Genomic DNA, 14,860 nt, shown 5'->3' on the forward strand with positions numbered 1-14,860 from the left:
TATTGTCATATGGCAACAATGTGCAAGGGTGGAAAATATATCATGTTCAAAAATAACACAAAATGCATGAGATTACAATTCCAATTACTGCATTTTCCAGACATTAAGTATTTTTGCCACCATGTAAATTTGATATCTGCTAGAAAGAAATTACAGTTGTAAAAATACGTGGATGGATGGTAACTTTTTATTTTGTTATGTCAGAGTTAAAGCCCCATTTTTTTACAGTTACATATGAAAATAGTAGTTTTGTATTATAGCCTATCAACAAAATGGAAGATTAATGAATTGTCATGAACACCATGCAGGAAACGTGGAACAGCCAAAAAACAACATAGTACCTGTTATTACATACTATATAGCACCTATATAGTTATTCAATCTCCAACCTCTTTTTTCTTTTGGCTATTAATTTCAAGATATTTGTTTGTGATGGTTACAAAATGTTAGAAAGTGCTGAAACTGGAGACTCCTTCCAAGTACGTTAACAAATATCTCCTCACAGAAAATGTCACCATATCAGCAATTAGATGATTTTTAATCAGTTTATGGACAGTGGAGCATCCACAGTACAGCTCCCAGTGAATGAGCTGTTACTATAGAAACTATAACATAAGAACCAAGGCATTACACTACATATAAGAACCAGTGCAAAGATTTCAGTGCACAAGTGTACTGATTTAGGACGTGGTCTTGTGAGCAAAATCCTGTAAGCAGTGAGAAAGTCTGATGTTAGATCAGCACACTTACGCTGAGGGTCTTCATAAACACAAGCTTTGTTGTTACAGTCAGTTATCCTGGAACAAAAACGAAACGATAGAATGAAAATCATTTCAGTTTATGAATCGCTGCTCTGGCTGAAGCGAACATCAGTGTGTAAGTGATGCTTTTTTTTTCTCAGCAGCAGTGTGTGTGTGTGTGTGTGTGTGTGTGTGTGTGTGTGTGCGGTGGGGGGGGGGGGGGGGGGGACGGACGGATGGTGCCACACACTTTATAAAGGTTCCACACAGAAGGCATGAAACACACATTGCCGCCTGGTTGCCATGGAAGTGAAACCTTCTGTCAGTGTGTCTTCCCTGCCTCCATCACCCTGTGTTCCTCAAAGAATAGCTCTGCCATCTCTCTCTCTCTCTCTCTCTCTCTCTCTCTCTCTCTCTCTCTCTCTGTCATTCCACACACACACACACACACACACACTCACACGTGCACGCACACACACACACACACACACACACACACACACACACCCATATACACACACCTATGTCACACATCAACAATGACAAGCCCCTGCGGTAGGAAGTAAATGAGTGCTTGACTCAATTGTGTGTGTGTGTGTGTGTGTGTGTGTGTGTGTGTGTGTGTGTGTGATTTGCTTTTGTAGAAAGACATGATGTAAGTCCAGTTTTTCTGATTGAGATCACTCATTAACACCCAACTGAATCTATTTTGGTGCCTTATCCTTTCTCCAGTTATGAAAATAATAAAAAAAAAAATGGAGATCATTATTTCACTCTAGTCAAATTGACCCAAAATAAACACACAATACCCAAATGGCCTTTTTAATACAGTACAAAATCTGCTTGTTTTTATTTTTGGTATTAAATGAAGTAGTTTTTTTTTTCTTTTCACTGAATCTTTCTTAAATGAATCAGTATTCTTTAAATGGTACCAGTTTAGAAAAGCGCAGATGGTTGTACTTCCTCCACCTTGGCGTGTTATCAGTGCTACTGTTGTGCTCTCTGACCCCAGTGGTAGTGCGCACTCATTACACTACTGCTCTCACGGGCTCCCCCTTCTTATCCTTCTCTGCCAATAGGGAAGTATAGAAGGCCATAAGTGCCAGAACCGATGAAAAAAAAAAACCTCGAATCCTCTGAATGCATAAAGTTTTTCCTGTACAAATGGAAACAACATACTACAACAAACAATTTTAATACATTTGCATATAAATAAAGGAGCATGGCAAAGTTTAAACATATATCCCTATATGACATACCCTTCCTCGAAAGACAAGCTTAAAAATGTGTTCGTTACAAATTATAATAACATGGTTCTCATGTATGCAATATTTATGACAAGTAATTACAATGGGGGAAATAAGTATTGGATGTATCAACATTTTTTTCAGTAAATATATTTCCATCCATCCATCCATCCATCCATCCATCCATCCATCTTCTACCGTTTACTCCTTTTCAGGGTCACGGGGAACCTGGAGCCTATCCCAGGAAGCATCAGGCACAAGGCGAGGTACACCCTGGACAGGGTGCCAGTCCATTGCAGGGCACATAAATATATTTCCTATTCACATGAAATTTTCACCAGACATCAGTATCAACTCGAGAAATCCGCAAATATAAAGAATTCACAACACTAAAGTCCATAAATAAAGTTATGTGTAATAAAATGGAATGACACAGGAAAAAAGTATTGAACATGCAAAGAAAAAGCAGTTCTCCAAGTCAAGGTAAGGCAAGGAACCAGCTGAAATCCGTAAGTAATTATACCCCATATCTGTGCAAATTAATATCAGCTGGGTTGATAAGATTGCATAATGTAGTTATGCATAGTAATCATGCAAAATTGAAACATCAAACGCACTGTATGTCAACGAAACACTTGGGGTGTGTTGTTATAGAAAAATAGTAAATGACAGGTTTGTATAATGTAAAGTAAATCATCAATTGAAAACATTCTCATGGGCACTGCTTCTTGTAGTTCTCAGTCTTTTCAAGTGGTTTACAATATGTCAGCAGGTATGACATATCAGTTGGTAATTATTTTGCATTGTGTTTCCCATATTTTACATTGACAGTACAAACTGGTATAAGTCTTGTAATCTTTGTGGTACCCTATTGAATATCCCATACATAACTGTCCTTATTGCTGCTCACTGTTCAGTCCAATAGTTTTTACCTTTGTCCACATTTCTACAGATCTTTGCCATTCCATTAATACCTGTTCTAACATCTCATTTTGATGACAATTATGAATTATGTATGAAACATTCTGCAGTGGTCACGTTGGATCTCAGTTTTACAATCTAACAGAGAGTCTTCTACAGTTCTGTGCTGCCAATCATGAAATAATAAAAAAAAGTATCGATATCTTGTTATAACAAAATAAAATCATGTTATTACTTTTAAGCAAATTACGCTATTATATAGAAAATATCATGCTATTAGAAGAAATGATCACGTTATTATGAAAAATATCATCTTATTACAAGAAAAGATCATGTCATTACAAGAAAAGATCATGATATTATGAGAAAAGATCATGTTATTATGAGAAATGCATCGTGTTATTATGAGAAAAGATCATGTCATTATGAGAAATGCATCGTGTTATTATGAGAAAAGATCATGTCATTATGAGAAATGCATCGTGTTATTATGAGAAAAGATCATGTCATTATGAGAAATGCATCGTGTTATTATGAGAAAAGATCATGTTATTATGAGAAATGCATCGTGTTATTATGAGAAAAGCATCACGATATGTGGCAAAATAGCACAAAGTTTTTCTCATAATAACTTGATTTTTTCTTGTAATAAAATTATGTTTTTATTGTAATTACGATGTTTTTCACATAATAGCATGATTCATTTCTCCTAATAATAAGGCAACATTTAACAAGTGATCTTTTCTCTGAATAATGTGATTTTTATGGTATTTTTTGTTTAATGTGTTGTAATACAGAGCTTTATAAGTTTTCCTATTGACAGTCAGTCAAATACCTTTTTTTATTTTGACCTATTCCACAAATGTTTTCTTTATTTTATTTATTTATTTATTTGAAAGTTTTGTCCCTTTTGGCCATCCATGTTGGTTCAACTCCTCGGTTAATGGCATGGTTTAGTAATGTATGAAAATCAACCGTGTTGGACACAGCTCCTGTGCTCTCTTGGCCCTTTAGGCCTTCCATAACCCAGGCTACTGCTCCGTCTCCCTCCTTCCTCGTCTGTCTGTCGCATTTCGGCCGGAGGAGCCTCGGGGTCGAAGGTTCTGCCCTGCTCGCCTCGACCTCCACCTCTGCACGGCACCCAAATCTCCGATTATCCGATTACGGACGCCTCGGACACTTTAGCGGACGAGCCTCGCGCGTTTGGAACTGACGGGAAAAAAGGTAATACTCGAATGGTTTTGTGGGGAAAAAGAAAAGAAAGCGGAGGCACAAAGCGGCGGGTTAGAGGTGGCTGCTCTGCTCGTCATGCTCCAGGAAGAAAAGATCACAAGCTTTTCCTGTCGCCGCTTTCTTTCTTTCTTTCTTTCTCTCCCCCGTTTTTTTTAAAACATTGAAACATTTCGAGTTTCTCGCGCGGGTTTATCCGTTCATTCAGCATCGCTCGTGCGTCTTTAGATAAAATACCGAATGAGGAAAGAGCGGGAATCATTAATAGCTTTAATAGCGCCATGGAGCTCATTGGCTGATTTTTTTTTTCCACCTTCAAGCCAAACGTACAAAAAACATTCCTTTATTTTGAATTTAGGATGTCGCTTTTCTTCTATTTCTCACAATGTTGACATATTTTGCGACCTTGGTGCACCTTCGAGCTCGAGGGCAGACTTTTTTTTCCCTCCTCGCTTAAGCGAGGTGTTTGGAGGCCAGACTCAGAGTCGAGCTTCTTCATAATTATGGAGTCCGGGGTTTCGAGTTTGGCTCGTCGGCTTTCAATAATCGATCTTTTCCATGTTTATTCAGCCCAAATGATCCCTGTGCAGTGGTCACCGGGGTCAAAGTTCAAGTTTGGGGTGGAAAGCTTGGCCTCGGCCTTGTAGCTAAACGTCTGTGTGGAAGATTTTACCTCAGGACGAATGACCTGGAAGCTAAATTAGGTCAACAAGGCTGCGTGGGTTATTGGAGCTCTGCCTCTGTAATTTGGGTTCATTATACACTGTATAGGGAATAAAAATAATATACTGAACTGTACCTTTCCTTATCATCTTTTATACCTACAGGGCATGTCTTTTACATAGAAATGTGCATGTTGTGTATCTACATCTGTGTACGTGTTACTCTAAAAGCTCATTAAAGGTACAACAATGGTCCTTAAAGGAAAACTCCACCCTGAAATACATTAAATATATTTATTCTGAAATATTTGTGATGTGGTTCTGGTGCTAATTTGCTTCTTGATACTGTGTTTTTGCCTGAGAAGTTAGCAGTTGTGTCACGCCGATGTCACGGGAAGACACTTACAATAGAAGGAAAAAAAACCCCAAAACGATCTTAAACCTAAGGAATAATGCACATTTTACTGTTAAAGCCTATATTTTTTTACCCCCGCTCAGACACTGTAGTCCCATGAGGTTCGACATCATATTAATGAGAAACCCACTACAGAGTAACGGACACAACAATGCAACTGCAGGAAAGTTCCAGAAAGCAGTGCAGCTTATACGATGCCGTTTCTCTGAGTTATGTTTTCATCTGTATCTACGTCTTTGTGGTGATAGCACGAAAGTTGAAGCGTTGGAAACTGATCTTTGTTTGTGCAGAGGTGTGAGATCTGGGATTAAAGTGTCGCTGCATCGCTTAATTTAGGTAGCGAGGAAGTCAGACACTATCAGGAGGTAGTCGAAAATAGCATTGTAGGAAACTGTTCAAATGAAAAATAAACCAATATGTTGATGAAAGAAGTTGTGTCAGCTCTGAATTTAATAAAAAAATACATCCTGGTTGTCATTGAAGATCATGTATTGATTATATTAGATTGGTATGCAAGATGTTTGGGGAGGAATTGCCCTTTGATTCTGTACAAAAGGCATGCGTTTACTGTTAAACTTCCGAATCCCGAGAGTGTAGATACGGATCGTGTTTAAAGCATGTTTTATACTGAAGTGGAACATTACATATAAGTGAATGTTTCTCCAATGTGTATAGCTGAGAAAAGTCCGAAAATGTTATGTCGGTCAGCCTTGCATATGGTTGGGTCGGGGTGTGTGTGTGTGTGTGTGTATGGTTGTGTTAAGACAGTAATAACAAGCCATTGGTGTCTATGAATGTGTCCGTAGTAAAATATGGCATGTTTGCACATCCTTATCACATTATGAATGTTTACCTGCCTCTAAACATGAAAAGGGTAGTAAACTGCACCTTTCCTTGCCACTGGGGTAAAAAGCGTACACCTTTTGTACTTGTAGTGTTTATTGTTTGCATGGAAAGGTGACTGTAGTATAGCTTTAAAAATAATCCGACCTTTAAAAGCAAAATCCACCCTGATGATGAGCCTATGCCAGTATTCATATTAAAAAATATTTAGAAACGCAGAACCAACCCTTGAATTAGCACCGGGATTGTTCAGTGCATTAGGAATATTTATATATAAATATATTTAGTGATTCAGGCTGGAGTTTTCCTTTTAAGGTACATAATTAGACCTTAAGGACTACTGTTGTACTTCTCAGGAAGCATTTGCATTGGTTGTATGTCGAAGAACAAAAATGAGCTCTTTCCCAACACGTAGTGGGTAAAAATATTTCACTGTTTAGCGGTGTAAATGCTGAATGTGGTGCTTGGTCCTGTGTGTGTACATTTGACATTTTTAGATCAAGTTTTTGTTTTGATGATGTGGGGTTTAGGGTAAAAATAGACTTCAATAGACCACAGTGTTTATCCTGGTCAGGGATGCGGCAGAAGCCTATGCCGCGAACACTGAGTGCCAGTCTATACTGCATCAGGCACATAGACTTTCACACACTCAAACACAACTAGGGGCGATTTAAATTCACCTACTAGCATGTTTTTTTTTTTTTTTGACAGCGGGAGGAAACCAGAGAACCCATAGGAAACCACAATATTTAGATTTCAAATTGCTGTTATGGGTAATGATGATCGTCATTGCTATAAAAACCCTAAAGATGTGTGTGATGCTCTCAGAAATGTATATTGTCTCATGATATATTGTGTTATTGATATTTTATGGTCATATTGCACTGAGCCATTCTGTGCAGTATCTTTCTTATGAATAATTACCCACAGAAAATAGGATTCTTGTTTTCAATCTCATTTGTTACCAGTATATAAGGGTTTGTGCTGCTTTGCTCCCGCCGTCTCTCATCGTCCTCTCACTGTACCTCAGGTGTGGATTTTGGGCGGCGGGCGTTGAGTGATGCCCGCTGCGCGGCGCGTTGATCCTGTTGCCCCCCGCTGACCTGCCCATGACCCCAGGAAGCGGCGTTATGGCGCGCCGAGGCTCCTCCCACTCGAAGGTGACCATCACGGTAGACGAGTACAGCTCGAACCCCACACAGGCCTTCACACACTACAACATCAACCAGAGCCGCTTCCAGCCTCCTCACGTGCACATGTGAGTGAACGTCACTTCCTGTTCCTGGCCTCCTTGCTGCTTTGTGCTTTGCTCATTGATGGGATTGATCCGATTGATCAGTACTCTACAAACAGACATCTGGCAGCTATTTGGGATGTGCAGTGCTCCAGGTGGCCTGGGGGTGTGGTATTGTTGTATATGTAAATGAGACTGAGGGGGAGGGGTGTTAAAGATTTTTTTGGTTAAATATCTTAGGTTGAGGTTGTTTCTCTCTTTTTTTGGGGGGGGGCTCATACCGAGTAAATATATGGGAAATTGAATACTGGGGTGTATCATTTTGCAAGTCTTAAAAATCTTTTCTTATTAAGTAAAATTATGCTAATGATCATCATAGCGTCCAAGTTGGGTGTTGGTCATTAAAAATAGCAACAGTTAGATTTGTTTTAGCTTTTGAATAAGATATGAAACATGGTGTTAGAACAACAGAAAAATTATACAATGTCATGTGAAATGGATGTTCGTACTGATTTGAGGTTCATACAAGGATTTCCGAAATGACCAAATAGCTCAAACCACAAGTACCATTAGTTTGAAATCTTCTTGAGTAACCATGATCTATTATACAGTATACTACATAACACTGCAGTGCTGTTAAATTCTCGAATCTGTTTGGTTAATATTCTATAACAGCAGCTCTGACGGTAGTTCTAGCTGTTGGGCAAATCACAGGGTTTTAAATGATTTCCTTCTGATTTCTATACTGAAAACCGTACACAGAGGCTTACATGATGGGCGCACATAAACTGATTAAAAAAAGTGTGTATTGGTTAAGTTTTCTGTGAAGCCATGTTTTATGAGTATTTATGGAAGGAGTCTCCAGTTTTAGCACTGTTTCTTAGCATAGGAATATGACAAGCTGCATTTTCTTTGGTGTTATTAATATTGGTAGTGATAACGGGAACGAACAAGTTTTGTGGATGTTCAGTAACATGAAAGGAAACTATAAACAGATTTTAAAAAAAGTTTTGGTAATTAACGAAAAGAAAATCTAATCATTTGCAAATTTCTGTGGTAGAGGAATAATAAAAAAAAAAACCTTAGAACATGATGTTATTAGAAAATATAACATCATGCCCTCTAGTGTTTTATTCCGTATTACATATTTAACACGGTTAAATGCCTTTAAATATCTTTACTCCTGTGTTAAAGTTGGGATATTTGGCTTTATTTATTTGTTTATTTATTATTCTTTTCCCCTTTCTCTCTGGACAAACTGTGTTCTGTTTGGAACGCAGCATAAGGATAATTGTCTTCCATGCTTTCTGTCTGATTATAAAGCTGTCCAGTGAGATCAGATACATATAACTAAACTTATTACTTATTTTTTATTTAATATTGATAGAATCTTAAACCAGGTAACCATTTAAGGATTTGGAAATTTGAAAATTGGCACAAAAGGCCGTTCTTGAATAATGCATGCTGAATAAAATTACCAGCTTAGTCAGAGAACCTCACCACGTCTTGTGCACTGCGTCCTCTCTTTAAAAATCGTATATATGCAAATAAACACATGTGAATGAAAAGATCTTGAGCAGTCTCCGTATAAAAACCCAGCTCCTTCAGCTCCGTGTGCATCCAGCAGCAGGTTCCCATCGACGATGTCACGACGCGAATCTTAACGATGATGAAGACATCCGGGCATGTGCCTCGCAAGGCTGCCATCATGTTCCTGTACTTATTAACCAGGAGAGGGGTCAAAGGTTAGTTCAGTTGATTAGCCGTTTAACAATGCCTCTTTGACCCGAGGGGCAGAGCTCAGCTTTTCACTGCCGAGCCTATTGACCGCTGATGATGATGCTCTAATGATGGCGTGAGGACTGGGAAGAGCAGAGCAGGCTGATTTAGAGCAAACCTCCAGCACAGTTCAAAGCTCTAGAGGGAAAAGGAGTTGGAAAGAAATGGTTAACGTGGTATTAGTTTTATACGCGGATGTAGATTTGCGTGTCTCCTGTGTGTGTGATGTAGCTATTGCAAAATGTCTACAATTTCTAACACACGTTTATTGGCACTCAAGAAGTCCGAAGTTTTGCATAAAATGTGTATCTTATGCAAGAAAATATACAAAAACAGAGCTGTACATTTACCATATAACCTTTTTTTTTTTCTTCTTCTTTTGGCTGAATCTCAAATGGTGAGCACCACATGTAGTATGTACTGCCCTACGTCGAGCGCGTAAGTAGTGAGTAGAAAAACATTTGGAATTTTAGCTGGCTGTTGGTTTGGTGGCCAAGAATCAGCTAGGAAATATATATTTATTTTTATTCGCTTGAAAACCATAGTTTGTTTATAATTCACTGTGTCTCTCAGTCATTGAGATCCCATGACGAACTACTTCCTCATGTCACTTAGTTTTATCCATGTCATCCAGCCTTAATCTCGCATCCTGTCTGAATATAAAGCGCGACTTTAATAAACGTCCATCACTCCGGCAGTTTAATCTTTTAATCAGCAGGCAGGATTGTGCTATTTTGATTGACACTTTAATTTTTTTTTTTCTTCTTCTAATTGGCTCTCGGTATAGACAGTACACAGATAAAGTAGTGTTGTTCATACCAACGAAATATCCGGTACTCCTCCAAAGAGTCCGTCATTTCCCGATCGCTTTATCGATGAATAATTCTGAGGCCGAAAGATCCGTAAGACTCAATAAGGCGTGCGGTAACTTCACAAGTGTTTTGCGTCGCAACAGGCGACATCTCGTAGTACAAATGTCTGGAACTGTTGTAAAATGATCAGATATGTAGAGGATGGACGATTCTTGAAGAAAAAGGAATTATTATTATTATAATTTTTTTTTGAGATTTTAAATCTCCCTCACTTTCAATTCTTGAAGCGCGTTTATAACGGACGTGTCTATTTGTTCCATTTTCGCATGGTTTTTCTCCGAGTGTAGTAATCCACGCTAGCTTTGTGAATGATGACTCATTTCGAACGACCCGATACACTGCACGTTCGTATAGCAAACGCCGAAATCCAGAGCAAAATCAACCGGTGATTTAGTATAAAACCTACGTGACGCGTGCGTGAAAGAGGGCATTGTGTCCTCCTGAAGTTAAAAGGAAAGCGGCGATATTAAAGCGTGGTTAAATAATTGCTCAAGAGCAACTCGTAAAGTGAAAACGGGTCTGGAGGATAAATGCGCTATAGGTATAATGCTTCACCGGCGGGTTTTGAGCGAGACGCATGCATCCATGACTCCCTCACCCAATTCATTCATTTCATACATTGTTTAGTGATTAGGAATTTAATATTCAGTCTGTCATTTATTTATTTATTTTTCTTTCACGTGCAGAGCTCATCTTTTTTTCTTCTTCTGTAGATTCACTGTGCTTTAGATGTTCGTGCCAGGTCAATATGGGTTACAGCGTGGATTCTCATCGGTCTATGTGATGAAGAACGAATAGAAGGAATGATAGAATTTCTTCGTCATGAAATACTGGCATGACGAGTTTTGCCTGGCTGAGGTCAATGGTCATGTTTCAGTTTAATATTCGTTATGAGCTCTGCCTCTTCTCCTACACTTACAGCAGCACCAGAAGTAGTAGCATACAGAGCACGAAGTTTAAGTGTGAACCTAGTGGTCTCGAAGCACGCTTGCTTAACAGTCCAAAAGGTTACGCTAAACGTAAGGACTGATAACGCGCTACTGCTCAATGTTTTCGCTCTGTCCAGAGTTTATAGCAATTCCGTAGCGTAGCCATCTGATGGTAGTAACCGGAAACCGCTGCGTATATACATACACTCTGGTTTTGTACTGCGATCTGAAACACGGTTAAAATCGGTGCCTTCGGCGTGTGCCGTGCTTGATGTAAGTCATACTCCCGTCTAAAGCGGTTCAGAAAGCCCGTCTTGTGTTGTGCGAGCAGTCGCGTAACCAGAAAATGAAGAAATATACAAAATAAAAATCACGGTCGTTTTTTCTCATCTGCACGATTAGATTAGTAAGTGTGACTCGCTCGTGCGTTTCAGGCGGATGTCAGACGGTTTAAGGAGCGTTGATGACATGAATATTTCATTTGGCCTAATCATGTAAGGCCCAAGCTACTATCAAACAATCTTTCCATATTAATAAAGTTCCCATGAAATACATTTATGACACTGCGGAAAACCTAAATAACAGGGAACAGTCAGTCCCTCCATGATTTTACGATTTTGCAGTCGTAGAAATCAACGGAAAATCAAGCGAACTCCGCAGTATTCTTGCAATTTTTTTGAAATCACCGCAGATTTGGGCCGAGACGCGTCACGTGACGTCATCACGACGTGCATTCAGCCAAGGGGCTCTTCGATTCACATGCGTGGAACATGAGTACAGCTGAAAGGTCTCATTTACCAACAAACATCACTGGGAAAGAGCGTGCAGAACAATTCCGTGTCATTGTGATTTCGCCAATTCAAGAAGTTTTCCACAAAAAAGTCCGCAAGTTGTATCGCAGATTTTGAAAAAAGCCGCAGCAAACTCGAGCGTTTTTGGCCGTGACGGTCACAACAAACTGTGTGAACTCCTGTATGGACTGAATAATAGGGGGGAAAACAAGTGTTCTTATAATACATTGTCATTGCAGTGGTTCGATTGTTTATTAGACAATAAATGTAAAATCTTATGTGTCACTATAGTCTGGTGATGCCTGTATATGTCTCTGTACCGGGACATGTCTCGTCTCATGCCTAAAGAACAGTAGTGCTCTGGTTTGCGCTCTGGTTGCCTGAGTGCAGTTGCTGCTGCATAGACGGTGATCATGAATTGCACTGAGAAACTAATCGAGATTCCCCCCACCCCTGTGTTTTTTTGGTTTTTTTTTTTTTTTGTGCAGCCCTGTTTTAGAATGGAGCGAGTGTTGTAAATATAGCAACTTGGCCAGTAATGGATCGTTCTGTGTATTTTAATTAATTGATTAATTAATTTTTTCTTTTCTCTCTCCTACATACATCATACAGCAAGATGTTGGAGGGAAAATGCTTTTAGTATGAATGTCTATGAATCACACTCAACTACCAAGGATTGATTTTGATTTCATCAGTTAGCACTTTGAGCCCAGATGAATGTAGCATATAAATGTGTTTTAGGGTGCAGAGAGGGATTTGTGATGTCAAAATCGAGATAAACATCTAAATATATAGGCCGTATTCAGAATGGGGTTTTTTTTTTGTGTGTTTTTTTGGGGGTGGTGTTCGAAGCCTCTGGTGCATTAATCGATCCCAGTAGGGCTGTTAGACTTTTTACTCCACTACTTTGCCCTAATTTTAGTCTATTAGTGTTGATAATTGGATTTGGCATTGTGTTCCTTTGCTGTTTTGTCTCTTGGTTGTATGGCTACTATTTATTTATTTATTTATTTATTTAAAATGCATCAGTGCATTTGTTTTTATTAGTCTCTTGTTACTTGTCTTCTTATTCTGTTCTTCGGTGGTTGGTCGATGCTTTTGGCTGAAAGCAGAAAGCAGTATATAAATAAAAACGTGACTGGTTTCCTCCAGGCTGGCTAACTCATGTGAATATCCTGTGCTGTGTTCCTTGTTTTCGTTTGTTAATAGAGTCTGTGTCTGTGTGTGTGTGTGACGGCACTAAAGCTCTGTGACTCTTCGATCAAGGTCATCCACAGGCGTCTTTTCGAGTAATATTACATGGAATCAATACATAACATAGAGTTACTACTTTGTTTCTAACAATATTTTTTATAAAACAATACAGAAATTCACTGGTTTATTTTTTAGGGCCTTGTTAAAAAAATGCCCCAATTCCAGCGTCCTCTACCACATGGTACTACCTATGGTACGTCAGTCCATACAGGGTTTTTTTTTTTTTTTTTTTTTTTTTGTCGTCGCAGCCAAAAACGCTTGATTTTTGATTGACATAAGCTTAGTGTACACCATGGCTGTATTGTACAGATGACATGAAAGGGCCACCACCAAGACGTATTTCGCTATTAATGATGATAGTTAAGGTGTATGTTTGTGTTATTTAAACCATGTTGGCGTATTGAAGAAGTGCTGAAAATGACTTATCATCTGGAAAAAAAACCCAGCTTGTAGAAGATTGAGTTCATGTTTACTTAAACATAAAGCCGTGGTTTGGTGCTGTTGAGTGTCAAGGTTTATATGTAAACTACTTGGGCATCATTGTAGCAGCAACTAACTATTAATCACAGTAACAAGAGTAGGTACTTACTCGTACCCTTGTGCAGTCTTACCACCTCCTGCTGCCTCTAGCATATTTCGGCGAAGGCGCACCTGAAGGGTCAGGAACTGCTTGCTGGCACAGGCAATAACGCAAACTCAGCTGGATGGTGGAATTTTTTCCCTAATGTGGTCACCTGGTAAATCCCTCCCACCTGCCAGATCTGTATCATGCAACAGCTGACCACTGTGGAGGACGAAGGTTAAAGCCGGGTGCACACCGTGAGATTTTTAATAGATCTTTGTGACTGTTGCTTGTCAGACTGTACGAACATGATCCCCGCTATAAGCCATGTCACACTGTATGGTCTCAGTTGTCATTAATTTCAGAGTGTGCGACGGTCAAGGCGTGAAAAAAGGACCCAAGCACGAAGACTCGTACGGAGTAGGAGAAGCCACACTACAGGACTGCGCATCAAATCTTCTGACACTGCCAGGATTTAATCGGAGGAAAATTTTGATCGCAACGGCTGTCGGGGAACACGTCAAACTAGCGATCAAAGGAATACAGATTTTGGCCTAGGATTATAGGAATCTTTTAGGATTCTCAAAATTGGTCTCTGACTACCAAATAGTGGCCAAAAATCGTGCAGTGTGAACCCGGCCTAAGACGTGCTTCCGCAGAGACGTGTGAAACCAGCTAACGACTTTTCGAGCTGTTGCTCATGATGCGTCACAGGGCAGCGTAATACACCCCGAGGAAATCGCTGTCTACCCTCTTCCACATACTTTGGCCCATGGAAGCCTGCAATTGGCTAACGTCCCTGTGATTGACAGGGGAGAGAATGTGTACATCTTTTGTAGTGATTTGTCCGTCACTTTTATTCGGATTGAGCGATTGATTCTTTTCACGAAGTTTGAATCCCTGATTATAGCATAAGAGTTTTCCTTTGGAAAATGTCCACCATTTTCTTCCTGTTGAGTTTCTTTTGTTTTTCAGCACTACGACTGCTTTATCATTTATTAAGAGTTGAATGGGGGAAGATTGCACTTACTACACCAGCCAGGTATGCAGCGATGTGGTGGTGGGGTTTTTTTTTTATTTTTTTTTTTTAATGAAAAGCCTGTCTCAGCTCAAAAGGCAGTTTAAAGACTGCTGTCTTCTAAGATTCCTTTATCGTGAGCAAACCTGAATGCGCATCACGTTGTACTGCATGTGTCCTTCACCGAAAGAGTGAGAGGCTGCCAAGACGTGTGTGGTGATAAATGCTCAATTTTCATAAGGTTTACGTTATAATCAACACGTGAGGGTGCTTGTAAAGCAGCAGCTACATGACTGGCATTGTCCGCATACCTGCCTGCGTACCTTTTTGTGCATCTGGGGTATTAAAAGCAAGCTGCACCAG

At 39.5% G+C, this 14,860-nt stretch overlaps 1 protein-coding gene across 1 annotated transcript in view; it reads left to right on the forward strand.

Annotated features, from left to right (window-relative positions):
* Positions 1-3,936: 3,936 nt before the first annotated feature.
* The window catches only part of mpped2 (metallophosphoesterase domain containing 2b), a 43,817-nt gene continuing 32,893 nt past the window's right edge, over positions 3,937-14,860 (forward strand). The window contains exons 1-2 of the mRNA XM_017475016.3: positions 3,937-4,132; positions 7,089-7,316. Coding sequence (XP_017330505.1) covers positions 7,168-7,316 — 149 coding nt within the window. The 5' untranslated portion in view covers positions 3,937-4,132; positions 7,089-7,167. The remainder of the gene's footprint in view (positions 4,133-7,088; positions 7,317-14,860) is intronic.

Source organism: Ictalurus punctatus, chromosome 8 (assembly GCF_001660625.3).
Source record: "Ictalurus punctatus breed USDA103 chromosome 8, Coco_2.0, whole genome shotgun sequence".
Taxonomy (NCBI): Eukaryota; Metazoa; Chordata; class Actinopteri; order Siluriformes; family Ictaluridae; genus Ictalurus; species Ictalurus punctatus.